At 37.6% G+C, this 27,154-nt stretch overlaps 2 protein-coding genes across 7 annotated transcripts in view; both read left to right on the top strand.

Moving 5' to 3' along the window:
• LOC126823509 (fibropellin-1) overlaps positions 1-24,833 on the top strand; it is a 73,830-nt gene extending 48,997 nt beyond the window's left edge. Inside the window, exons 14-15 of the mRNA XM_050552396.2 lie at positions 21,007-21,117; positions 22,237-24,833. Coding sequence (XP_050408353.2) covers positions 21,007-21,117; positions 22,237-22,481 — 356 coding nt within the window. The 3' untranslated portion in view covers positions 22,482-24,833. The remainder of the gene's footprint in view (positions 1-21,006; positions 21,118-22,236) is intronic.
• On the top strand, positions 271-20,994 carry LOC126823523 (fibropellin-1). 6 transcript variants are annotated; one of them, XM_056101635.1, is made up of 22 exons: positions 271-542; positions 1,606-1,725; positions 2,109-2,228; positions 3,319-3,438; positions 3,820-3,939; positions 4,972-5,091; positions 5,472-5,591; positions 6,624-6,743; positions 7,196-7,315; positions 7,770-7,889; positions 8,660-8,776; positions 9,595-9,714; positions 11,191-11,307; positions 11,640-11,759; positions 12,867-12,989; positions 13,897-14,007; positions 14,492-14,611; positions 15,570-15,692; positions 16,809-16,928; positions 17,307-17,423; positions 18,136-18,261; positions 19,077-20,994. In XM_056101635.1, exons 1-22 carry the CDS (start codon positions 386-388, stop codon positions 19,307-19,309), a joined length of 2,784 nt encoding a protein of 927 aa, XP_055957610.1. In that variant the 5' UTR covers positions 271-385; the 3' UTR covers positions 19,310-20,994. The 6 variants fall into 6 exon arrangements, with proteins under 6 accessions (XP_055957610.1, XP_055957611.1, XP_055957612.1 ...); XM_056101636.1 differs by lacking the exon at positions 271-542 and having other exon boundaries at positions 1,349-1,725; XM_056101637.1 differs by lacking the exons at positions 271-542; positions 1,606-1,725 and having other exon boundaries at positions 1,922-2,228.
• Positions 24,834-27,154: the final 2,321 nt, after the last annotated feature.

Below are 27,154 nucleotides of genomic sequence, written 5' to 3'. Positions count from 1 at the left end.
GCTCATGCGATGTAGGGTATTCAGGAACGTTTTGTAGTATTAGTAAGTTTGAAATTAGTTCACCTAATTTAACACGCCATAAACGCTAAATTTAAATTTTACAAAAAAAACCATCATTATTATTGATGATTATAACATTTTTTCAATATTTTACGAGATTTTTTTTATCATGAACTAATGGATATCTTTTTTTTAAATCAAGCATTATACACTGAACTTATGTAAAGCAAGGTGGAAGCGATTTAGAAATAGCTACACAATATATTTATATTGTGCACATCCGCATAGCGATAGCGCTAACCGAGTAGTACTGATTTTAAAATAACTCAACACAATATATATTATGTACAGGTGTAATGCGATTGTCAGTTTTATATGTTAATTAATGTGTAGCGCGTGCTTAACTATTGTGTTCCTTTCAGGTGATCCATGCAACAACAATCAGTGTCAAAATGGCGCCACATGCTTTCCATCTAGTACATCCGGTTTCGGATATGGCTGCGCATGCGATGTAGGCTATTCAGGAACGTTTTGTAGTACTAGTAAGTTTGGAATTAGTTCTACTTTAACACGTCATAAACGCTGAATTTAAATTTTACAAAAAAACATTATTATTGATAAAGATAACATTTTTTTCAATGTTTTACGAGATCTGTTACTAATAAAGGAATGGATATCTTTTGATCAAGCATTAGAAACCGATGTTATGTAAATTACTCCGTATTGACTAGTAATATACAAGTCGTTTAAATTAGATTAAATAAATTCTCCAGTTACCATGAGGGCGGGATGTGTAACATGTACAGTGAAATTTCGTTTTTTAGTCTTGAGATTATTGCTGTTAAACGATTGTTTCTCGATACATAGCTACGATACTTAATATTAACAAACGTTTCCCCACATGTCTGCGAAAGGGCCCTATCTGTATTGTAATAAGCAAAACTTACCCTAAATAACCTATGGGTTAAATACAACAGCACAACATTTTTTTTATGTGATCTCTGTGCAACAAATCAATATTAAAACGAGGCGACATATTACTGCACTAATGTATATGACTGCTTTTGGCAGTATGCCCAAGCTAAGCGTCGATGCAAGCGAGTGGAACCGATTTCCAAATATATATTTGTGAATAATGGAAGCGCTATGTTAGTGGAACGACTTTGAATATATATATAGTATGAAAGTCAGTTTTATATGTTTGTTAATGAGTATGACGTGGTCAACTATTTTATTGCTTACAGGTGCTCCATGCAGCAACCTTTTATATAACAATCTCTACAGCATATATTGTACACTGAATAGCTTTCATTTTAACTGCGCTGATTATGAAATAAAATTTTCTGCTCCGATAGAGATGGAAATACGCCATACAGCGGCACTGCGACCTACTCTTAAGTGCACGCCAATGGCTGCACGGAACCTCTGCGTTTCGTCCCACCTGAACTATACCTTATCCCTTGCCAGGCCCCCACCACTGACACGGAGGAACCACGCCGTAGAATCTCGATGGCGCTAAGCGGGTGGATCAGATTTCGAATGCACATATCAGTTTTGTGTGTGAGTTTATGAGTATCACGTGCTTAACTATTTTAATGCTTTCAGGTGACCCATGCAGTAGCAATCAATGTCAAAATGGCGCCACATGCTTTCCATCTAGTACATCCAATTTCGGATATGGCTGCGCATGCGATGTGGGGTATTCAGGAACGTTTTGTAGTATTAGTAAGTTTGAAATTACTTCACCTAATTTAACACGTCATAAACGCTAAATTTAAATTTTACAAACAAAAACAAAAAAACATTATTATTGATGATTATAACATTTTTTCAATGTTTTACTAGATTTTTTTATCATGAACTAATGGATATCTTTTTTTAAATCAAGCATTATACACTGAACTCATGTAAAGCAAGGTGGAAGCGATTTAGAATTAGCTATACAATATATTTATATTGTGCACATGCGCATAGCGATAGCGTTAACCGAGTAGTACTGATTTTAAAATAGCTCAACACAATATATATTATGTACAGGTGTAATGCGATTGTCAGTTTTATATGTTAATTAATGTGTAGCGCGTGCTTAACTATTGTGTTCCTTTCAGGTGATCCATGCAACAACAATCAGTGTCAAAATGGCGCCACATGCTTTCCATCTAGTACATCCGGTTTCGGATATGGCTGCGCATGCGATGTAGGCTATTCAGGAACGTTTTGTAGTACTAGTAAGTTTGGAATTAGTTCTACTTTAACACGTCATAAACGCTGAATTTAAATTTTACAAAAAAACATTATTATTGATAAAGGTAACATTTTTTCAATGTTTTACGAGATCTGTTACTAATGAAGGAATGGATATCTTTTGATCAAGCATTAGAAACCGATGTTATGTAAATTATTCCGTATTGACTAGTAATATACAAGTCGTTTGAATTAGATTAAATAAATTCTCCAGTTACCATGAGGGCGGGATGTGTAACATGTACAGTGAAATTTCGTTTTTTAGTCTTGAGATTATTGCTGTTAAACGATTGTTTCTCGATACATAGCTACGATACTTAATATTAACAAACGTTTCCCCACATGTCTGCGAAAAGGCCCTATCTGTATTGTAATAAGCAAAACTTACCCTAAATAACCTATGGGTTAAATACAACAGCACAACATGTTTTTAGGTGATCTCTGTGCAACAAATCAATATTAAAACGAGGCGACATATTACTGCACTAATGTATATGACTGCTTTTGGCAGTATGCCCAAGCTAAGCGTCGATGCAAGCGAGTGGAACCGATTTCCAAATATATATTTGTGAATAATGGAAGCGCTATTTTAGTGGAACGATTTTGAAATAGCCCAACGAATATATATATTATGATAGTCAGTTTTATATGTTTGTTAATGAGTATGACTTGGTCAAGTATTTTATTGCTTACAGGTGCTCCATGCAGCAACACTGTATATAACAATCTCTTCAGCATATATTGTACACTGAAAAGCTTTCAGTTTAACTGCTCTGATTATGAAATGAAATTTTCTGCTCCGATAGAGATGGGAATACGCCATACACTGTGCTATGAGGGAAATTCTACCCAGACAGCGCACTACGACGGACTCTTAAGTGCACGCGAATGGCTGTACGGAACCTCTGTGTTTCGTCCCACCTAAGCTATACCTTATCCCGTGCCAGCCCCCCACCTCTGACACGGAGGAACCACGCCGTAGAATCTTGGTTAACCTTTTTGGCAAACGCAGATGGCGCTGAGCGGGTGGATCAGATATGAGCATCACGTGCTTAACTATTTTAATGCTTTCAGGTGATCCATGCAGTAGAAATCAATGTCAAAATGGCGCCACATGCTTTCCATCTAGTACATCCAGTTTCGGATATGGCTGCTCATGCGATGTAGGGTATTCAGGAACGTTTTGTAGTATTAGTAAGTTTGAAATTAGTTCACCTAATTTAACACGTCATAAACGCTAAATTTAAATTTTACAAAAAAAAACCATCATTATTATTGATGATTATAACATTTTTTCAATATTTTACGAGATTTTTTTTATCATGAACTAATGGATATCTTTTTTTTAAATCAAGCATTATACACTGAACTTATGTAAAGCAAGGTGGAAGCGATTTAGAAATAGCTACACAATATATTTATATTGTGCACATCCGCATATCGATAGCGCTAACCGAGTAGTACTGATTTTAAAATAACTCAACACAATATATATTATGTACAGGTGTAATGCGATTGTCAGTTTTATATGTTAATTAATGTGTAGCGCGTGCTTAACTATTGTGTTCCTTTCAGGTGATCCATGCAACAACAATCAGTGTCAAAATGGCGCCACATGCTTTCCATCTAGTACATCCGGTTTCGGATATGGCTGCGCATGCGATGTAGGCTATTCAGGAACGTTTTGTAGTACTAGTAAGTTTGGAATTAGTTCTACTTTAACACGTCATAAACGCTGAATTTAAATTTTACAAAAAAACATTATTATTGATAAAGATAACATTTTTTTCAATGTTTTACGAGATCTGTTACTAATGAAGGAATGGATATCTTTTGATCAAGCATTAGAAACCGATGTTATGTAAATTACTCCGTATTGACTAGTAATATACAAGTCGTTTAAATTAGATTAAATAAATTCTCCAGTTACCATGAGGGCGGGATGTGTAACATGTACAGTGAAATTTCGTTTTTTAGTCTTGAGATTATTGCTGTTAAACGATTGTTTCTCGATACATAGCTACGATACTTAATATTAACAAACGTTTCCCCACATGTCTGCGAAAGGGCCCTATCTGTATTGTAATAAGCAAAACTTACCCTAAATAACCTATGGGTTAAATACAACAGCACAACATTTTTTTTATGTGATCTCTGTGCAACAAATCAATATTAAAACGAGGCGACATATTACTGCACTAATGTATATGACTGCTTTTGGCAGTATGCCCAAGCTAAGCGTCGATGCAAGCGAGTGGAACCGATTTCCAAATATATATTTGTGAATAATGGAAGCGCTATTTTAGTGGAACGATTTTGAAATAGCTCAACGAATATATATATTATGATAGTCAGTTTTATATGTTTGTTAATGAGTATGACTTGGTCAAGTATTTTATTGCTTACAGGTGCTCCATGCAGCAACACTGTATATAACAATCTCTTCAGCATATATTGTACACTGAATAGCTTTCAGTTTAACTGCTCTGATTATGAAATGAAATTTTCTGCTCCGATAGAGATGGGAATACGCCATACACTGTGCTATGAGGGAAATTCTACCCAGACAGCGCACTACGACGGACTTTTAAGTGCACGCGTATGGCTGCACGGAACCTCTGTGTTTCGTCCCACCTGAGCTATACCTTATCCCGTGCAAACGCAGATGGCGCTGAGCGGGTGGATCAGATATGAGCATCACGTGCTTAACTATTTTAATGCTTTCAGGTGATCCATGCAGTAGCAATCAATGTCAAAATGGCGCCACATGCTTTCCATCTAGTACATCCAGTTTTGGATATGGCTGCTCATGCGATGTAGGGTATTCAGGAACGTTTTGTAGTATTAGTAAGTTTGAAATTAGTTCACCTAATTTAACACGCCATAAACGCTAAATTTAAATTTTACAAAAAAAACCATCATTATTATTGATGATTATAACATTTTTTCAATATTTTACGAGATTTTTTTTATCATGAACTAATGGATATCTTTTTTTTAAATCAAGCATTATACACTGAACTTATGTAAAGCAAGGTGGAAGCGATTTAGAAATAGCTACACAATATATTTATATTGTGCACATCCGCATAGCGATAGCGCTAACCGAGTAGTACTGATTTTAAAATAACTCAACACAATATATATTATGTACAGGTGTAATGCGATTGTCAGTTTTATATGTTAATTAATGTGTAGCGCGTGCTTAACTATTGTGTTCCTTTCAGGTGATCCATGCAACAACAATCAGTGTCAAAATGGCGCCACATGCTTTCCATCTAGTACATCCGGTTTCGGATATGGCTGCGCATGCGATGTAGGCTATTCAGGAACGTTTTGTAGTACTAGTAAGTTTGGAATTAGTTCTACTTTAACACGTCATAAACGCTGAATTTAAATTTTACAAAAAAACATTATTATTGATAAAGATAACATTTTTTTCAATGTTTTACGAGATCTGTTACTAATGAAGGAATGGATATCTTTTGATCAAGCATTAGAAACCGATGTTATGTAAATTACTCCGTATTGACTAGTAATATACAAGTCGTTTAAATTAGATTAAATAAATTCTCCAGTTACCATGAGGGCGGGATGTGTAACATGTACAGTGAAATTTCGTTTTTTAGTCTTGAGATTATTGCTGTTAAACGATTGTTTCTCGATACATAGCTACGATACTTAATATTAACAAACGTTTCCCCACATGTCTGCGAAAGGGCCCTATCTGTATTGTAATAAGCAAAACTTACCCTAAATAACCTATGGGTTAAATACAACAGCACAACATTTTTTTTATGTGATCTCTGTGCAACAAATCAATATTAAAACGAGGCGACATATTACTGCACTAATGTATATGACTGCTTTTGGCAGTATGCCCAAGCTAAGCGTCGATGCAAGCGAGTGGAACCGATTTCCAAATATATATTTGTGAATAATGGAAGCGCTATTTTAGTGGAACGATTTTGAAATAGCTCAACGAATATATATATTATGATAGTCAGTTTTATATGTTTGTTAATGAGTATGACTTGGTCAAGTATTTTATTGCTTACAGGTGCTCCATGCAGCAACACTGTATATAACAATCTCTTCAGCATATATTGTACACTGAATAGCTTTCAGTTTAACTGCTCTGATTATGAAATGAAATTTTCTGCTCCGATAGATATGGGAATACGCCATACACTGTGCTATGAGGGAAATTCTACCCAGACAGCGCACTACGACGGACATTTAAGTGCACGCGAATGGCTGCACGGAACCTCTGTGTTTCGTCCCACCTGAGCTATACCTTATCCCGTGCAAACGCAGATGGCGCTGAGCGGGTGGATCAGATATGAGCATCACGTGCTTAACTATTTTAATGCTTTCAGGTGATCCATGCAGTAGCAATCAATGTCAAAATGGCGCCACATGCTTTCCATCTAGTACATCCAGTTTCGGATATGGCTGCTCATGCGATGTAGGGTATTCAGGAACGTTTTGTAGTATTAGTAAGTTTGAAATTAGTTCACCTAATTTAACACGCCATAAACGCTAAATTTAAATTTTACAAAAAAAAACAACATTATTATTGATGATTATAACATTTTTTCAATATTTTACGAGATTTTTTTTATCATGAACTAATGGATATCTTTTTTTTAAATCAAGCATTATACACTGAACTTATGTAAAGCAAGGTGGAAGCGATTTAGAAATAGCTATACAATATATTTATATTGTGCACATGCGCAAAGCGATAGCGTTAACCGAGTAGTACTGATTTTAAAATAGCTCAACACAATATATATTATGTACAGGTGTAATGCGATTTATATTGTGCACATGCGCATAGCGATAGCGCTTACCGAGTAGTACTGATTTTGAAATAACTCAACACAATATATATTATGTACAGGTGTGTACATGTGTAGCGCGTGCTTAACTATTGTGTTCCTTTCAGGTGATCCATGCAACAACAATCAGTGTCAAAATGGCGCCACATGCTTTCCATCTAGTACATCCGGTTTCGGATATGGCTGCGCATGCGATGTAGGCTATTCAGGAACGTTTTGTAGTACTAGTAAGTTTGGAATTAGTTCTACTTTAACACGTCATAAACCCTGAATTTAAATTTTACAAAAAACATTATTATTGATAAAGATAACATTTTTTCAATGTTTTACGAGATTTGCTTATGTAAAGCAAGGTGGAAGCGATTTAGAAATAGCTATACAATATATTTATATCATGTACGTGCGCATAGCGATAGCGCTAACCGAGTAGTACTGATTTTGAAATAGCTCAACACAATATATATTATGTACTGAACTTATGTAAAGCAAGGTGGAAGCGATTTAGAAATAGCTATACAATATATTTATATTATGCACATGCGCATAGCGATAGCGCTAACCGAATAATACTGATTTTGAAATAGCTCAATACAATATATATTATGTACAGGTGCAAAGCGATTGTCAGTTTTATCTGTTAATTAATGAGTAGCATGTGCTTAACTATTGTGTTCCTTTCAGGTGATCCATGCAACAACAATCAGTGTCAAAATGGCGCCACATGCTTTCCATCTAGTACATCCAGTTTAGGATATGGCTGCACATGCGATGCGGGGTATTCGGGAACGTTTTGTGGTTCTAGTAAGTTTGAAATTATTCCCCTTCTTGAACAGTTATAAATGTTGAATTAAAGATTTACTGTAAGCACCGTGCCACGCCGTGCTGGTTATGATTCAGCTAAAATATTCTGTACTGTATCCAATAGGATAATATTTTGGTTTTTGTACTAGGCGCTTTATGATTAGAGCGTGCGCGCGCTGTATCATAAGGTCTGTCATTGAGGCAACTGGCCTGGTTTCGCCTCCCCGGTTGTACGTGACAAGGAGTAGGGTCGCCTGCCCAACCGCGTGGTTTTCTCCGGGTCCTCCGGTTTCCTCCCACTGCTAAATACCCCTACGAATATTAGTCAACATTTGAGAATAATAGGCCATTGGCTAGATTATCCCGTCTTTTACATTATCATAAACAGCGTCTAAGGGAGGTAGGTAACTAGTCCTAAAACAAGATGTTGAAGCCCATGAAATTAATTTAAGAATGCCATTTCAAATAGTCCATTTGATTGCATGCCAGTTCAATATCCAACACTCTTAATTTTTTTATTGTAAAATTTCCATATCTATGTTTTTAAAATTAATTCTAATTCGTCGTCACGATTGATGTTTGTTTATATTAATGCAAGAATTATGGGATATATTGCGGGAAGGGGCGCAACTCATCAAGGAATGAGAGACATCGTTTAAGAGAGTCCTGCCCAGTGAAATAGAAAACATAGCTCCTTTTAATTTTCAGGTTTGCGTATCATCCCAATATTTATATCATGGTGTTCTAAAGTTCATGTTTATATTTTACAGCTTCACCATGTACGAATAACTTTTGCCAGAATGGTGCCACATGTGTGCCAAATATCAGTACCAATGGCTACACCTGTACTTGTCCTTTCGGTTATAGCGGCTTCCTGTGCCAATTAAGTAGGTCTTCATAATAATCTGCTATTTACATCCGCTACAAAAGATGCGTTATGTAAGATTTCGATAAAGAACTAACAGTTCTCGCAATAATAGTTCAGAAATAGATGATGGAAATTAAACAGAGATTACATTGGAAATTTCAGTGACATTTCTTCATTCTGAACAGAGTTATGTTCCTTTGAAGAATAATGTAGTCTTGGTTGTCATTGCTACCGTTGTTCAGATAATAAGCAAAGTCTATATTATTCAAGTTTTAATTGAATTATTAACTGACAGCCGTTTTAAATCCGTTTAAAATCAAAACCACCAGATAAATTTAGAATTGTTTTTGGACTTGTCATGTGAATAAATGTCGAAAGTAAAGATTTATGTAACATTAGAGGCCAAACGAAAGATCTGCACCAGCCAGATTTAAATCTTACATAATCCATCTTTAAGTTTAACATATTGAGGATTTCTAGCAATTTTATCTGGCGCAAACTAACAAACTTAACTTAGCTTAATATCACTGTAGCTTTTGTTAGGTATATGTGCACAGTTGGATCATGTTGTGGACATCAAACATCCACTATCAGGCTAGACTAACTGTGGAGGTGTGCGGTACACTGGGTAGGAACAAGGGAGCCATACATAATGTGAGACACCTGACTGTACTTGCTTACATAAACCAATAGTCCGCAGATAAAATAAATAGCCAGTATGAGATTTATTTACAAGCTAATAACGATTACCAAATCAACGATCTCTCTCTCTCGCGTTCTCTCTCCCTCTCTCGTTCTCTCTCCCTCTCTCTCATATATTTATATATATTATTTCAGGTACTACCGGATGTGATTCATCGCCATGTTTTAATAATGGAGTGTGTAGCGATTCAGGAACCTCAACCTTCAACTGCGACTGTACTAGCACAGGATACACTGGACAAAGATGTGATACTAGTAAGCTAAATATTGATTTAAATTTAATTCAGTGTATTTCCATATTAGCTAACAACCAATAATATTATAATATGTAGGTCTTTACGGTCGGTGAATTTAAGTATGTAATAGGCATACAAAACTTAAAGATGTAAAGCTTTTTTTTGGTTTTAATTTTTTTTACCCAAAGGTGTGTGTGTGTGGGGGGGGGGCACTTGCAATAGGAATACATAAGGGAGTTACCATGTCGTCAATAGTTCCCAGTTCACTTCCAATAGTATGCTGTAGATTGATCAAGTACCCGCGAAGATACGCCCCCTTAAATATATAAGCCCCAACCTACCCCATTTATAAAACATTTTAATCATAAGTAAATTAAAAAAAAAAACAACAAATATTAGGTTCATCGAAACAAATGATATATTAGGTTTATTGAAAAAAAAAATGAAATATTAGGTTCATCGAAACAAATGATGTATTAGGCTTAGTGAAAAAAAAAATGAAATATTAGGTTCATCGAAACAAATGATATATTAGGTTTATTGAAAAAAAAAAATGAAATATTAGGTTCATCGAAACAAATGATGTATTAGGCTTAGTGAAAAAAAAAAGAAATATTAGGTTCATCGAAACAAATGATATATTAGGTTTATTGAAAAAAAAAATGAAATATTAGGTTCATCGAAACAAATGATGTATTAGGCTTAGTGAAAAAAAAATGAAATATAAGGTTCAATGAAAACATGCTCCACAGGAATATGGATCAGGGATTGGGGATTCTATTATTGTTATTATTATTATTACAAATATTGGTTATTGTTATAGCCCCCTCCCATCCCTTCACATATACTGTTCAGGGGTGCTTTACAATGGAACAATTATCGAATTATGAAATCATAAATATTAAACAAAACAATACTAATAATTAAAAATACTCACAAGATTGAATAATAACAAATCAATATATATATATGGAGAAATAGATGGGGTTTTAGTTTTTTTCTTAAAGGTATTAACATTATTACAGGACCGGATGTCATATGGGAACTTATTCCATAAATCACGTGTGTCTGGTAACTAAACGATCTTTGACTGAAAGTTAAAAGTTTTGAATGTTTGGACTTTAAAAGAATGACGTCATCATAGTTATCAGGGAATTATGACGTCTGCCAATCAATTCGCAATTGGCTAAGGAACGCGCATGCGAAGTGTAAAATCGATCGTAAAATGAGTTGGCTGAGTCTTAAGCTTTTTTGAGTACGTTGCGCAAGAAATGAAGTGAAATGAAATGGGGGTTTAACGGCCTACTGGTCTGCTGCTACTGGGCTAATGACGACAGGCTTACGCCATACATTGTGCTATGAGGATAATTTTGCCGTGTCCTCCGGTCCACCCTACCCACAATTGAAAGAAAATTGGACCATATGTTAGTCCCGAAATAACCTACTTTGTGTCAAGTGTATTTTATAACTAATTTCTCACTTTTTGTCGATGCAGGGGTTGAACCGTGCTCCACTTCACCTTGCGGAAACCGTGGAACCTGCACCAATACCGGTACGCTTACTTATACATGTTCCTGTACAGCTGGTTATACCGGAACTAACTGTGAAACAGGTAATCAGTTTCTGCCTATTAAATGATGAAAATGAGAATCAGATAAGGTTTAACGTCCAACTGTTCTGCCCCGACTGGTAGAATGGATACAGACATATACTATACACTGTGCTATGAGGGCAATATTTCCCGGACAACGGCGAGACGGCCTATTCTTATATCGCAGTACAACAGCAATGGGTGCTTTTACCTCCACGCCAATGTTTATACGGAGCCCTTGTTTTTCGTCCAAGAAATTAAGGGGACACAAAAATGCACGTATCACCATCTCGACGGATTAATTATTGGTTGAGAAATAGTTTATATTTTCAGTTATTTTTTTCCACCTTCAGTTCAAGTTTTACCCTGCACAAATAGCCCGTGCCGAAACGGAGGAATTTGTCGAGATACGAGTTTTACAAGTTACCAATGCACCTGTACGTCTGGATATACAGGAACCAACTGTGAAACACGTGAGTAAAAGGTTTATTTAATGCACGTTGTCTGCAGCACGATAAGGATTTCACAAAGTTTCCCTCAAAGTATAGCGTATGTTCGTATGTTATTAGCTCAGTCAGAGCAGAATGAAATGGGGTTTAACGTCCTACTGTTCTGCTCCGACTGGGCTAATGAAGACGGGCATACGCCATACAGTGTGCTATGAGGGAAATTGTACCTAGACAGCGGCGCTAGGGTCCTACTGTTATATCGAATTCCAACTATCAAGGGATATTTACGTGCACGCTAATGGGTACACAGAACCTCGTTTTTTCGTCCTATCCGAACGACTAGAGAGCTACCCTTGTGACAGACCCTCCTTCCCCCAACCCTAATAAGGGGAAACCACATCGAAAAATCCGAAAAATTATCTCGGCCAACGCCAAGACCGAACCCACCGTGGCTCCGAAAGTAGAACAGTGGGACGTTAAATCCCATTTCATTTCATTTCATTTTTCTACTTTTCAGCACCATTCGGACTATTGAAGATATGACGGGAATTTTCGATGTACCGTGGCATTTCTTCATCGGATTCCAACTGTGAGGGGCTCTTGTATGTGCACACATGGCGCTTGTGTTTTTGTCCTATCTACACAACTAGGCACTGTTCTTTTCCAACCCCTTCGTCTTGTACTATCGACAGGGAGAAATCACCCTGCAAAATCCCAGGGATCTTTCTTAAACACATCAGTGTACTGAGGGGAAAACGGCCGACAACCCGTCACCACGACATCACGAACGTTTAACCCGACATCCTGACAATACGACACTTTTACACGACATGTTTTCTTTTTAACAATCAATATTTATTCACAGAATTTGGATCGGAGAACATATAGAAGCCTCTAGACCCACTCTCCATTACGACATCATGAGTTGTAGTGATGTCGGGTTAAAATGTCGTGATGTCGGGTTGTCGCCTTATGACATGATACCAATCAGTCGCCATAGTTTATTGAGTACCGCGAATTCGTACTGAATTGACTATGAATTAAAACATTTTGTCTGAGGCATCTAGTTGACAATAAAGTTTCACTCTTTGGCCGATCTGTTTACTTCATTTTTTGACTGTAATTTTATAGGTGAACTGCTGTGTACAACGAACACGAACCTGTGTTTGAATGGTGGGACATGTGTAGATACCAGCTTTACAACTTATCAATGTAATTGTCCAACTGGATATACAGGCGTGAACTGTGGCACAGGTAAGAGAACTTCTAATTTCGGATATTCACATAGATAAATAGAACATTAAATTTTATAGGAGTATTATATTGTAACACTTTCCTTTGGATAGTCGGCAACAATTGGCTTTTGACTCCAACTGAAGCTCTGTTCTGTAGTTATCGCCGCTTTGTCGAAAACCCTGTAAACGGAATAGTTTTGGACCGATTTTTTTCAGATTGGGTGTGCATCATTGTTACGAGAGGGCGCTGTCGACTGTCGAAAACCGTGTGAAAGCGATATAAACTACAGTGTTTAACAAATAGTTGACTGGTGTACACGATAGAGGCTACACTTTTCAACGAATTCTTTTCAAATTTGGTAGGAAGCATTGTGGCCACGCGGGGACAATACCTATTGATATGGAGCGTTCCATCGAGTTCACAACCTTGTGAACGCAATAGGGACTGTATTTTTTAACGGAATATTTCAACATCTACTGTAAAATGTATGATCATGAGTGGATGCACCCTGTCGAGATCTTTGTGTACCACGTGCCTCAGTAAACACTAGTATAATGTGTTCCAGTTCGTTAATATACCGCAATACTACTGCTGCTACATAGGTGTCTCTGTATACTAATGCATCAGTCCGGTCGCCAAACCCAATATATCTAGTGAACCTAGACTAAATACTATGGGAGTTATAGGGGATTATTTCAACTGGCGGCTGTCGTGGACGCCATCTTGAATTTCTCAAAACGCTCAAGCGTGATCGAGGTTCACATGGCGGATTCTGAAAGATGACACCATAGGCTACTAAAATCAATCATAAAAAAACTGTGTGTACAATTTCCAGGTTCGGCCATATATCTACCGGACTGTATGTGTATTAGTAAAGTGCAACATTGTAACTGCACGTTTTTTTTTTATTTTTTTATTTTTTAAGCTTCTGCTTGCTTCAACAACCCATGCGCTAATGGCGCCCAATGTATTGAAACAAACCCAGGATTTGGTTGTGTGTGTACAGCAGGATTTAGTGGAACTCTCTGTAATATCCGTAAGTTATGCTTCTCTGACTATGGTTGTTGTATGTAATACGAAGGTTGTAGACCCTCTAGAGAAGTCACAATTTTTGTCCCATTTTGAAGAAACGTAACATATATGTTTATATCCCAAAGAACTCAGTCCCTTTCAATATTCATACATTTCAGACTATAACTGCCTGGATTATGGACCCTGGTTGTACGAAAATTCGCGTTTTTTGTGGGGTTTTTTTTAGCTTGTTCTCTATCTTTTGCTAAATGTGGGCGTATGTTGCCTGGCAACCTTTGGTCTTTAAATATGGTTGTTAGCATTGTGGCCATCCATGAGAAGACGAATCACAGCGATTTGTAGCTTTCCACTGCTTTACGTTCCGGAGTTTTCACCCTTTGTCGAAAACAGTTTTTGATAGATTGGCTTGAGAACGCGAGGTTTTGACGATTCTTGAAGCAATGTGTGGCTATCTTATTGTTTATTTATTTATTTATATATTTATACAGCAATAACAACAGCATGTACCAACAATCCATGTCAGAATGGTGGAAACTGCCAGTTGACAAGTTTTGGTACTGCCCAGTGTACCTGTCCTCTCGGTTACTCTGGTACTAGATGTGAAATCCGTACGTATTCTTAAATATCAGATGAAATTGTGGTTCACGTTCTTCTTTTCTGTACTGCTTAGACGCGCTTACGTCATACAGGAACAGCGTCTTTTTGGCCTGCTCTTATTTCAAGACTTCTTTTGCTTACACGTTTTAACGTGTACGTGGTACCTTAGTTTTTGGTCCTATCCGAACGACTAGACACTGCACATCTCGGAAGGAAAACCACGATGACGAATCCCGATGTTCTTTCTCGACAAATAATGCGATCGACCCCTGCTTAGCGAGCCAAGCGCCTTACTCGCAGGTCCACCGTGGCTCCCTTTGATCCCTGCTTAGCGAGCCAAGCGCCTTACTCGCAGGTCCACCGTGGCTCCCTATGGTTTGTCTAAGCTTTTGATGAGGCCACCATACGTAAACAATTCGTAACGTCATACAATCGGAGACTAAGAATCTGTACCATAGAGTTTTGGAGACTAATAAGCCGATGTCTGTACAGAGTACTACAGACCAAAGATGTTTGCAGTCAGCGTTTTCTTCCTGTTGGTCCTGGGGCGACGTAATTTAAAAAAAAAGGACATGAAACGTGCAATTGTGCTTCGATGGCTTCACTGACGTCATGGTCAATTCCTGGTCCATAGTACCGTGGTATGACTTCTCTTTCTACGTTTTATAATCCATCAATTGAAATATGTCGGATTGTTAATGGCGGGTTGGATGGCCGAATGGTTAGCGCGTGCGCGTTGAATCATAAGGTCTGTCATGGCGTGGTTTCGATTCCCCGGTTGTACGAGGGTTTTCTCCTGGTCCTCCGGTTTCCCCCCACTGCTAAAGACCCATGCGCGCAAGCGAATTACTGAAATGAAATTGAACCATATGACCTAGTTTGTGTCGAGTGGACATTAACTCTCTCTCTCTCTCTCTCTCTCTCTCTCTCACCCTCTCTCTCTCTCTATTTTTAAATGTTATTTTATAGGTAACACGCGGTGTACAACGAACACGAACCTGTGTTTTAATGGTGGTACATGTGTAGATACCAGCTCTACAACATATCGATGTGATTGTCAAGCTGGTTTTACAGGTGTAAACTGTGGCACAGGTAAGACAACTCACATGTTGAATTTCACTTTTATAATATCGTTCCTTATAATACCGTAAACACCAATAATGCATACCAAGAATTTTATTGCGTGTCAATGTAGGGGTGTTATACCGACACTCTTTCGATTGGCTTTTGAATGCGATAGAAGCTACAGTTTTTAACGTGTTTCATGATGTGAAGCAATGTGGTCCACAACTTTCCGTTCCGGCGTTATTCCGCCTTTGCCGAAACCTTGTGAACACGATAGACACTGTAGTCTTTTACGGGTGTTTTCAAATTTGGTGGGAAATATTGGGATCATAGAAGGATGAACCCTATTTATTTTCAAGTTTGCGCGCATTTCGTTCATGAGCTATCCCCCTTACAGACAACATTTTGAACGCAATAGGGGCTGTAGTTTTGAAGGGATATTTTGTCAAATTTGGTGGGAAGCATTGGGGTTTTGAGTGCATAAGCCCTATTTTCAGCAATCCGGAGTTATTTCCCCTTTGTCAAAAACCTTGTGAAAGCGAGGGAGGTTACAGTTTTTAACGGATTTTTTTTTTCAAATTTAGTGGAAAACATTAGGGTCATGAGAGAATGAACTCTAGCAATATTCAACGTTCTCCATCTTTCCATTCTGGAGTTACCCCCCTTTGACAAAATCTTGGTAAACTCGAAAACGGCTATATTATAGTTTTAAGGGAGTTATCTGTACCATCCTCCCCCCCCCCCCCCACCCCCACCCCCACTCCCAACCTGTTTCCGAAAACCCTCTACACGCGATCAAAGCTTTTAACGGTTGCCACGACGTAACGTTATGTAAACACATTTGGTCCAATTTGGAGCTCCGTTTAAAGCGTAATCATATTGTTACGCAGTTAGCTATTGGTTGTTAATCGGACTATTGACCATTCATAATTTTGAAACAGAAATTTGCTTCCTTTACAGCAGTGCTAAGTGGGATTAGGTCTAATCAAACGGAACACTGCGAGGAGTATGTAAATTCGTATGCTTTACCAAATTTGGATAACATCCATGTTTTCTTTCGGATTAGCGATTGTTGTGACATCTCTATTGTATGGCGCATGGCTATCTTTTATTGTTTATTTATATATTGGTTTATTTATACAGCTTTAACAACAGCTTGTACCAATAATCCATGTCAGAATGGTGGAAACTGCCAGTTGACAGCTTTTGGTACTGCCCAGTGTATCTGTTCTCTCGGTTTCTCTGGTACAAGATGTGAAACCTGTACGTATTCTTAACAATTGGGTTTAGCTGCATACTTTAATTCACTGCCCGGGATAATGAAAATTGATAATGACTAGAGAAGCCCATTCTCTAGTTACGGCGAGTTTTGGGCGTGGGGTGAACGCAACAGTCGGTAACCCACTTGAAACATCAACGCTGATTGGTTAATCAAATGTCTGACGTCATAAGGTTAAAAGCAGCTCGTATGATCCCTGGCTCGACTTTCCACTACAACCGGTCAGTGGACGCCATCTAAAGTATAAAAAACGAAACGAAATATAGATCTGTATTTTAATCCGTTTGTATTTCATTTGTTACTCTATATAAGTTAAAATATGGTCAATGTGTCTGCTTCAATTGTTGACTTATTTTTTATAGTTAATTTGCCATGTTCAACGAACCAGTGTTTGAATGGGGGCATATGTGTGAATGTCAACACAACAACTTTTGAATGTAATTGTCCAACTGGTTATTCAGGTCTCCGCTGTGGTACAGGTGAGACTATGTAAAACTCTATCGAGAGAGAGAGAGAGAGAGAGAGAGAGAGAGTTTGTGAGAGAGAGAGGGAGAGAGAGAGAGGCCAGAGTTATATAGTGAGATAGAGACATAAATGCGTATATGCAAATTTGCCTACGAGCAGTGAATGTTGCCATATGCTTACTCTTTCTATATCACCATCTCATGCCACTTCTCATTTGGATGGTTTAATGGTTAGCGCGTGTGCGTTGTATCACAAGGTCTGTCATTGAGGCAAATGGCGCGGTGTGGGGTCGCCTGTCCAACCCCATGGGTTTTCTGGGTCGAATTACTGAAATAAAATTGAACAATATGTTAGTCTCTCTCTCTCTCTCTCTCTCTCTCTCTCTCGCCCGCCCCTCTCTCTCTCTCTCTCTCTCTCTCTCTCTCTCTCTCTTAGTCGGGTTTTCACACGGCTAACACATTCTGTGGACAAGATAAAAAAAACTAGTAATGGGATCGAGCATGACGTCATGGACGCCATGTCGAAGTGCATCATTCCAAGAATAATAAGATGGTTAGCTCTTGGGGTGTCAGTTCCTGGGTCAAAGCGACATTGATCTTCACATTTAAAATTGTTCTTTAGTATTTTATACTCGGCATAAAACTCAGGAAAACAAAACTAGACCCAATCAGCCAGACTCTAATATTTTGACATATTAAGTTATTGATGAGCTGTGCGTTTATTTAGTTTCAGATCCATGTTTTGATAACCAGTGTACTAACGGTGCTACCTGTGTAGTAAACAATCCATCAGGTATAGGATATTCTTGTAGCTGTCCTCTGGGATTTACTGGTATATTCTGTCAAACCACAGGTAACACATAATGATATAAATGAAACGAAATGGGGTTTAACGTCTTACTGTTCGGCTCCGGTTGGCAAATGACGACGGGCATACGCCATACAGTGTACTATGAGGGAAATTTTGCGGCGCTACGGCCTACTCTTATATCGAATTCCAACTGCCAAGGGATCTTTTATGTGCACGCCAGTGTGTACACGGGATCCCCTGGCAGTTGGAATTCGATATAAGAGTAGGCCATAATGCCGCTGCCCCGGGCAAAATTTCTCTCATAGCACACTCATCTGTATGGCGTATGCCCGTCGTCATTAGCCCAGTCGGAGCCGAACAGTAGGGCGTTAAACCCCATTCCATTTCACCTAAATATTAAGCTACCGTACTTTCCATCTTTCACATAGTTCTTAAAGCTTTTGGTTTTATATAACATTAACCGTATTGCTCAACTGCTTATTTATTATTTTACAAAGCTGTAGTACATGTAAACGATTCTGCCCCGGCAGCGCACAGTCGACCATTGTAACACGTAGTCTGAATATAATGAAAGGTGACCTCCATCTATAGGAAATATCTAATTATAATATGTATTCTGTATTCGTGTAGAAGCATCTTACGTTTATATACACCCCAGATCTAGTAGTACTTGTCTGTCATCGTTGGGGAGCGGGGGGGGGGGGGGTCGTCTAAAGCGTCGGTTTAAGATCACAAGGTCTGTCATTGACTCAGACGGCGTGGTTTCGGACAAAGTAGGGACCCCCCCCCCCCCCTCTCTCTCTCTCTCTCTCTCTCTCACTCAATATATTACAGTATACCATTGTATTGTATTACAGTTCCTTGTGAAGCATTCCCGTGTCCAGACGATGTTACCCTGTACAGATTCCCAAATTGGAATGACAACAGTTGTAATTCATACTACGAATGTGCACGTGGAAATCTCCGTAATAGGTCTTGCCCAAATGGTCAACTCTTCGATCCATTCCTAGCTTTATGTGTAGCAGGTAATTCTGCAACCCAGGCTCAAAATCTATGCGTTGTGTATCAAGCCAACAACTTTACGGGATAATCCATAGCTCTTAGTAGTTATATGTTAATTTTCTCGTATATAAATAAGAACTTATTCTTTCAAATGTAACCATAGAAATAATTTCTGCGTATTGGAATAATACCAAAAACTTCCCCGATAAACTGTTAAACTTCACAGTAATAATATTAATTTATTTGTCTATATCTTGCCCTTGTTGCCAATGGTTTTATAAGCATAATATTCAAATATTTTAGGATTTCATAATAACAGATATATTTTTGTATGGATTCATTTATCAAAGAATAAAGACATTTCCCATGGATTTACAGTTTGTTTTATATTGTACGACACTTTGTTATCTTAAAATTATTGCCAACGCCTTTCTGTATGGAAGACCAAACATGTTATTGAAGAAATGTTTTTGGAGAAATGTTTTGCAAGATTTGTATTTGTAAATTTGTTGTTCGAGATTTGAAATGTAAATGTAGATTATTTTTTGATTTACTAAAATAAATTTATATTGAAATACAATTAAAATACATTTTACAAATCTGATATGACAAATGACTGATTTGTAAAACAAATATTGATTTTAAGATACAAATGTTAATTTTAGTGTACACATGTCCAAATACGACAACAAATGAAGAAATAAGAATTAAGGACTATGAATTAAGAAATACGGACTAAGAACATGGAATAAAGAGCTGTTTGGTCTTCCATATTTCTGTGTTAATCTGACCATAGTACGTCAAATTTAATTTTGTCAAATGATCTCACGTGTATTGGAATATGTGACAATCTGACCGTTTTACGTCGAGCGTAATATTGTCAAATCTCACGTCACGTGTATTGGAAAGTGTGACAAACTGACCATTGTACGTTTTATGTAAAAATGTCAAATCTCACGTGTATTGGACTATGTGACAATCTGACCGTTGTACGTCGAGCGTAATATTGTCAACTTCCTTCTGTATTGGAAAATGTGACAATCTGATTATTGAATGTTGTATATAATCACGCGAAGACCGCCGTGTATCGGAATATGTGACGATATATTTTGTTTTATTATCTGTAATATTGTCAATCGTGACTATGGTAGGTTGTATATGTTAGAGTGCTGTAGAACGTGAGTACAATACTATGTTCATTTCTCTTAATCCCACATTATATTTTTCATTTTATTTTATTACAACATATATACTTTTTTTCTAAAATACTAATTATGAATGAGAAATCCTAGTTTTCATTGATTCCTCTGACAAAAGCTCGTTTATTTGTGCATACCAAAGACGTAATGTGAACACATTTTCAGTTCAAAATATTGTGAGCGCTCGCCTCCTAATTTCCAATGGATGACTAGTCGCCACCATTCAGTTAAATATAGCTCCGTACGTTTAAAAACGGTGTTCTGGGTGTTCGAGACTATTGGCCGACCTGAGAAACGTGACTATTCGATGCCTTTACAATAACCAGATGTAATGCCGGGAGTTGTTAACTGCGCACACGTCGACGTTATGGACAAGTTTATCTCAAAACGAGGTGATTGGTGGTCACGAAGCTCGTTTGAAGGCCTATCTATTTGAAAACGTTTTACAGGGTTCTGAGAGAAACCGAGCTCCACTCACAATTAAAACCTCTTTTAAACAACAAATTATCATCAGGGATATTTAGAACTATTCGATTTTATTTTATTTTAAAGAGTTATGAATAAAATCTTACTGTTTGTGTTTTAGCCAAAGATCCATGTGGAAGTGCTCCCTGTAAAAATGGCGGTGTTTGTGCTAGTTCCGATGTAAACTTTAATTGTACCTGTCCAGAAGGTTACGTGGGAAAGGCCTGTGAAGGTAAGAGTGAAACACCCTGTACCGAAGTGAGGATAAAATAACCAAGGAGCCACGGTGGCTAGGTGGTTAAGGCACTGGATCGCTAGCCTGGAGGTCGGGTGTTCGATCCCTGCATTGGCCGAGAAAGTTCATCCCGATTTTCCGACGTGGTTTCCCCTTGTCAGTGGTGCAGAAAGGGGGGCCTGACAAGGACATCTGTCTAGTCCTTCGGATGAGACGAAAAACCGAGGTCCCGTGTATACATTGGAATGCACGTAAAAGATCCCTTGGCAGTTGGAATTCGATATAAGAGTAGGCGAAAGTGAAGCTGCCCGGGCAAAATTTCCCTCACAGCACACTTTATGGCCGTCTTCATTAGCCCAGTATAGGAGCAGAACAGTAGGACGTTAAACCCCATTTCATTTCATTTCATTTTAAAATAACCAAACACACTTCAGTTGTACTTCAAGTAAGTAAAAGTGATCACGACGCGTGGTTAACAACTTTGTTTAACTAAGTGTTGCAGAAATCAATGACGAAAAAGCAGAAGTGGCATTTTTACTCCCAACGAAAATGTTGAAGAAGTGAGACTATTTAAGTGTCCACGAAGTAGACTGCGGAGAAGCCTAATTTGCATATTTGATATGGTTTCATCATCACTTCTTTGACTATTCACGCGTTGTTGTGGAAGTGTGGTAGAAATAAAACCTTCCAGATAGATCATAGCCAGTTCGTGCCTTAACAGAAGTATACAGAGTTGAAAAGTCAATATAATATATTATATAAAGTAGCTTAGATCAATAAGTTCTATGCACCTAAATGCTCGTTGAATTTGATGAAAGTTACAGAGTACTTTGTCACATTTATCACTGCAAACTCGTAAACCTCTAACTCAATATTATCCTGTCTTGGTCCATACGAATCAACGTGACAAGGAGTAGGGTCGCCTGTCCAACCTCGTCGGGTTTTTTCCGGGTCCTCCGGTTTCCTCCCACTGCCAAAGACCTAGTTTGTGTCGAGTGGACGTTAAACCCCATTTCCCCCCCCCCCTCTCTCTCTCTCTCTCTCTCTCTCTCATTATCCCAGTCCGTGGAGAACAGTAGGACGTTTAACAATGATATTTTTTTATATTTTTTTCAGTTCAAACGCCATGTCCAGCTTATCCATGTCCCGACACCGTATCATCGTTCCGTTATGCTGATTGGGATAGTTTTAACTGCCAGGGATATTACCGGTGTTCCGATGGTAATTTAGTACGCGAGTTTTGTTCGGGGGCAACGACAGCATTCGATCCGTTCACAATGCAGTGTGAAGAACAGTCGCAGGACAACTTGTGTTTAGCTTACCAATTACAGCAACAACTCGGTTTACCGACACAATTATAATAATTTATTGGACAAAAAAAATCAGTTCTTGATCGATGGCAGTTATAAATTATTGAGAAAGGAAAATACAAGAGTTCCGATAATTTGTAAAATTTATAAGAAGTAACTAAATCGTTATCATGGCTGACAGCGAGCATCTGTACATAAATAAAGATGTCACCATGTCAATATCAATACGCCCATTGACATTGATTGACATGTGACAAGCTAGAAAACTACACCCATTGACATTGATTGACATGTGTCAAGCTAGAAAACTACACCCATAAGTGTTCAAGGATATTAATTGTTATTGCCGTTCTTTTATAAAGTTCTTTATAACGTATTTGAAAATATATGAAATTGTTGCTTAAGGTTCATTAATCAATAATCAACGACAAGGTCTACCTTAGGCCGGGTGTTGGGGACATTCGGAACATTAATTCATCTACCTGGAATGATGGTAGTGTTACGCCACCTCCCCGAGCGGCCCAAGAATAGACCCCCCTGAACATTTATCAATAAGACAGAAAAAAACTCTAGTCATCGGTAATTTTCAGCAGCAAGACGGAATGAACTTTAATCATTCAGGGGATACTCGATTCAACATTCCGGAAATGAATTCTCTAAATCCCCCTAAAAAAGTGACAATCGAGTGAAAAGTGGGATTTCGGTCTACAAAGCATGCCCCGACTGCATAAGAAAATATCTCGACCAACCATGACAACCGAAACATATTCGTTTGTGTTTGATTACGTCGCGATTCTACTCACGCCACCTCAGTTGTCAGAACTGTGACAGGACCGAATTCCACGCCACTCGATTGTAATTCGGGAGACTCCGGACTGATAATCGAGCATCCCCTCGTCGTAATCTCGAAATTCAATAATTTGTAAAGTTTTCTGTAAAATGATGTTTTATATTGTGTGAACTTGTGTTCTGTGTGAAAGCTGTTAATTATTAGGTTTTGTTTAGTGCATAAATATTTCGTGTGTAAGGATCATAAAATCCACCTTTATTTTGTTTTGCGCCAAAAGTAAATTCTAACTAATATTAGACCAGTTTTTCGGTTCTTTTGAAGGGAGTTTTTCCTGTTAACTTAAAGAACTCACACTTAAAGATGTATTCATTTGATAATAATAAGGTCAACAGTTGGTACTCACACTTAAAGATATAGTCCTTTGATGATGATAAGGACATTTAAACAATATATCGAAACATAAGAGTAATTAATGAAATCACGCCCCCTTTAGTTTCCATATTTAAATTAACATTATGTGGTAAAAGTTAATAGTCTAGTCTACTTTCGTTTTATATAGAACATTTAATCAGTGGAGTTGGCCCCCTTGTCAAAGGAATACATTAAATTAAACACAGTAGTCAACTTTTGTTTTAAATGCAAAATTTATTCCGTTTTTATTAATCATTCTGTCAACGGAATACAACTTAAAATTAGCACTCTTCATGAAAAGTAAATTGTGAGGTCTACTTTCGTTTTCTATACAACATTTATTAATTTTAAATCTAATGGAGCTTTCTAGGTAAATATACACGTAGACAATAAACATTCGCATAATATATTTTGATATATAAAACAAACTGATATGGCAAGCATGCTTCAAAAATATTCTGTTTGTATGATTTGTTTTTAAATAAGGAGTTTTTTTTAGATGTAAATATGTATTTTATTTCACTTTGTATATTTTTATTATTTATTCGTTCGTCATTTGTATAATCTATTGAGGGTAACGATTGCTTTGGTATTGTTTTATAAATATTATATTTCTGCCCGGTTTATTCGTGTACTTCTATTGGTGACTACATAGATTCAATTATCTGCTTTTTACCATATCGAAATAACAAAAAAACATTACATCTCAGTCTGATTGAAACACAGATCCTATTTCGTTTCGTTTTTAATAGTTCAAAATTTCGTTTTACTTGTGTTTAGTGCACCGGGATCTTGAAGAGTTGTTATAAAACCCGCGTTCTGGATGATGTGAGGGATTAGCCAATGAAACGGTCTGTTACGGCGAGTTCTTGACGTGAGGTGCACGGAAGTTTGGGTAAACCTCTTAGAAACAAGAACGCGGATTGATTTATCAATTCCTGACGTCATAAGGTCAAAAGCCGCTTGTATGACCTCTGACGCGACCTCCCACCACAACTGGTCATATATTCATGTAGTGTAGACCATGGAAAGTATAAACAAAACGAAACGAAATATAGATGTGTATTTTAATCAGTTTGATTAGATGTTAACAAGTATATGAAATTTTAAATTTATAAAATTCATCAATTTGTTTTTTATATCTTGTACATTCTTTGTTTAATATATTGTATGAATTTTGATTAAAGAAGCTTGAAGTTTGACTTATTAAAAATGTTTGTGTATGTCAATCGGGGAAAATCGGTCAATCCTGGAAAATATCCTAGCATGGAATGACAGGCGGATTTAGTCTACAATTTGCAGAAAGTAAAATTTAAAATGAAGAGATGAGATGGGTTGATGGAGTGTGGGCGCGGCATAAAAAGGTCATATAGACTTCAAGGCACGCATTAAAAATCAGTACAAGTGGTGCATCTCGAATGAAATCACTACCCAGAGCGCATGTTAAAATTGTTTTGGAGTGGGGGTTGAGACCACGGCATAAAAAGGTCACATAAAATTTAAAGGCACTCTGACTGGAAATGGGGTGCTACTTTACTTAACCCCCGTCCCATGTTTTTGATTCTTATTAGATCTATGTTGTTTAGCCCTAACAATGCTGTTGACCAACACACCAAGGCGCTTGTTCCAGAAAGCTTCCATGTTGCTTTTCATATTAACAAATGTAAATTTACCAGTCAGGGACGTCAAACATCTAGTTTTAAAAATTAAAACATTTTTATGCTTACGCGATTTCCACATCAGGACATATTGTGTTAATCCCATAGGATCAGTCAACAAATAAAAAATGGGGGTTAACGTCCTACTATTCTCTTATAGCGAATTCCAACTGCCAAGGGATATTTTACGTGCGCACCAATGTGTACACGGGACACCATTTTTTCGTCCCATCCTAAAGACTAGACAGTTTTTAACAAAAGAAAGGTGTGTTCTTTAAATTGGGTTTCCACATCGGCCGACCATTACGAGACGTCATTTAGAGTTGCTAGAGACAACAGCCTATAGCGTACATTCAGAGCGGCTAGAGTAGAAACTACAGCCTATAGCGTACATTTATGCAATAGTATTGTATTGTTCTGAATTGTGTATTGGCTGCGTTTCACTATTATAGACACGCGTATTTTGAACACCCCCCCCCCCCCCCCGTGTCATTATTACAAGAACACAACGTGAAGTCCAACATTAAGTCAAGGATTAGAAACTGTGACAGGTGATCAATGAATGATGCCACCCTTTCCCTCAAGTTACACCATTCTCCTAAAGCCACCCCTTTCCCGCAAGTTATGCCGTACTCCTGAAGCCACCCCTTCCCCGTAAGCTACACCGTTCTCCTGAAGCCACCCATCCCCTCAAGTTACACCGTTCTCCTAAAGCCACCCCTTCCATTCAAGTTACACCGTTTTCCTGAAGCCACCCCTTCCTTCAAGTTACACCGTTCTCCTGAAGCCACCCTTTCCCTTCAAGTTACACAGTTCTCCTGAAGCCACCTCTTCCCCTCAAGTTACATCGTTCTCCTGAAGTGACCCTTTCCCGTCAAGTTACACCGTTCTCCTGAAGCGACCCTTCACCGCAAGCTACACCGTTCTCCTGAAGCCACCCCCTTCCCTTCAAGTTGCACAATTCTACTGAAGTCACCCCTTCCAATCAAGTTACACCGTTCTCCTGAAGCCACCCCCTACATGTTCTCACTGGGACAGTAGCCAAAGAAATTAATTTCTGTTAATTAATCTTTGGCCAGGAAAGTTTTGACAGAGGGGGCAATAACCCCCCATTTCTATATGGGTGTATTGACATTTTTATTGTTTGAATCCATAAAAACCTTATAAATGCCACAGATAATTACACATAGGAATAAAGATAAATTATCCAGATATTCCTTGCAAAAATATTATATATCTGAATTATTACCAAATCAATGTTATCATATTAGCTTTAATTTTCATTCATTTTTCTAAAAAAGATATTGGCCGATAGTTTAGGTCAAAAGGTTGAGCTACTGTTTTAGAGTATTGTAATTGTTTTAAAGATATACATCAAGGTTTATTAATAATTAAATGAAGGTTTAATTTTAGTTTAAATAAGAGTAAGGGTTAGGATATAATAATGTCAGACTAATATTAAAATAAAGTTTTAAATTAAGAATAGTTAATTCTTGGTCTGATATGGCAATGATATGTTTTGATTTGACGGATGAAATGTCCACCCAACCAATCATCACAGAAGAGTGAAGAAAGTTCTTGGAAGTCCGTAGACTTCTGACTAACGAGATAATCTCTGCTTCAAGAAAAGAAAAGATTCAATGTTGAGAATTGTGATAGCTGAAAACAGACCAATGGAAATCAAAGATGATGAATTGCAGAAATTAAAGTGAAAATTGAACGTTATAAATACTATAGGACACTTCAAAAGCATCAAGGAACATTTTAAATACGTTTATCTACATTTTGTTAAAGTACTTTATTATAGGACTTTGTAATTGCGGTGATGAACTGTTGGAGAGCGTTTGCATGCGATTTTCGATTAT

The sequence above is a fragment of the Patella vulgata genome, chromosome 6, assembly GCF_932274485.2.
Source record: "Patella vulgata chromosome 6, xgPatVulg1.2, whole genome shotgun sequence".
Taxonomy (NCBI): Eukaryota; Metazoa; Mollusca; class Gastropoda; family Patellidae; genus Patella; species Patella vulgata.
The sequence above is the reverse complement of the archived record's forward strand: the minus strand, read 5'-3'. Positions and strand labels throughout refer to the sequence as shown.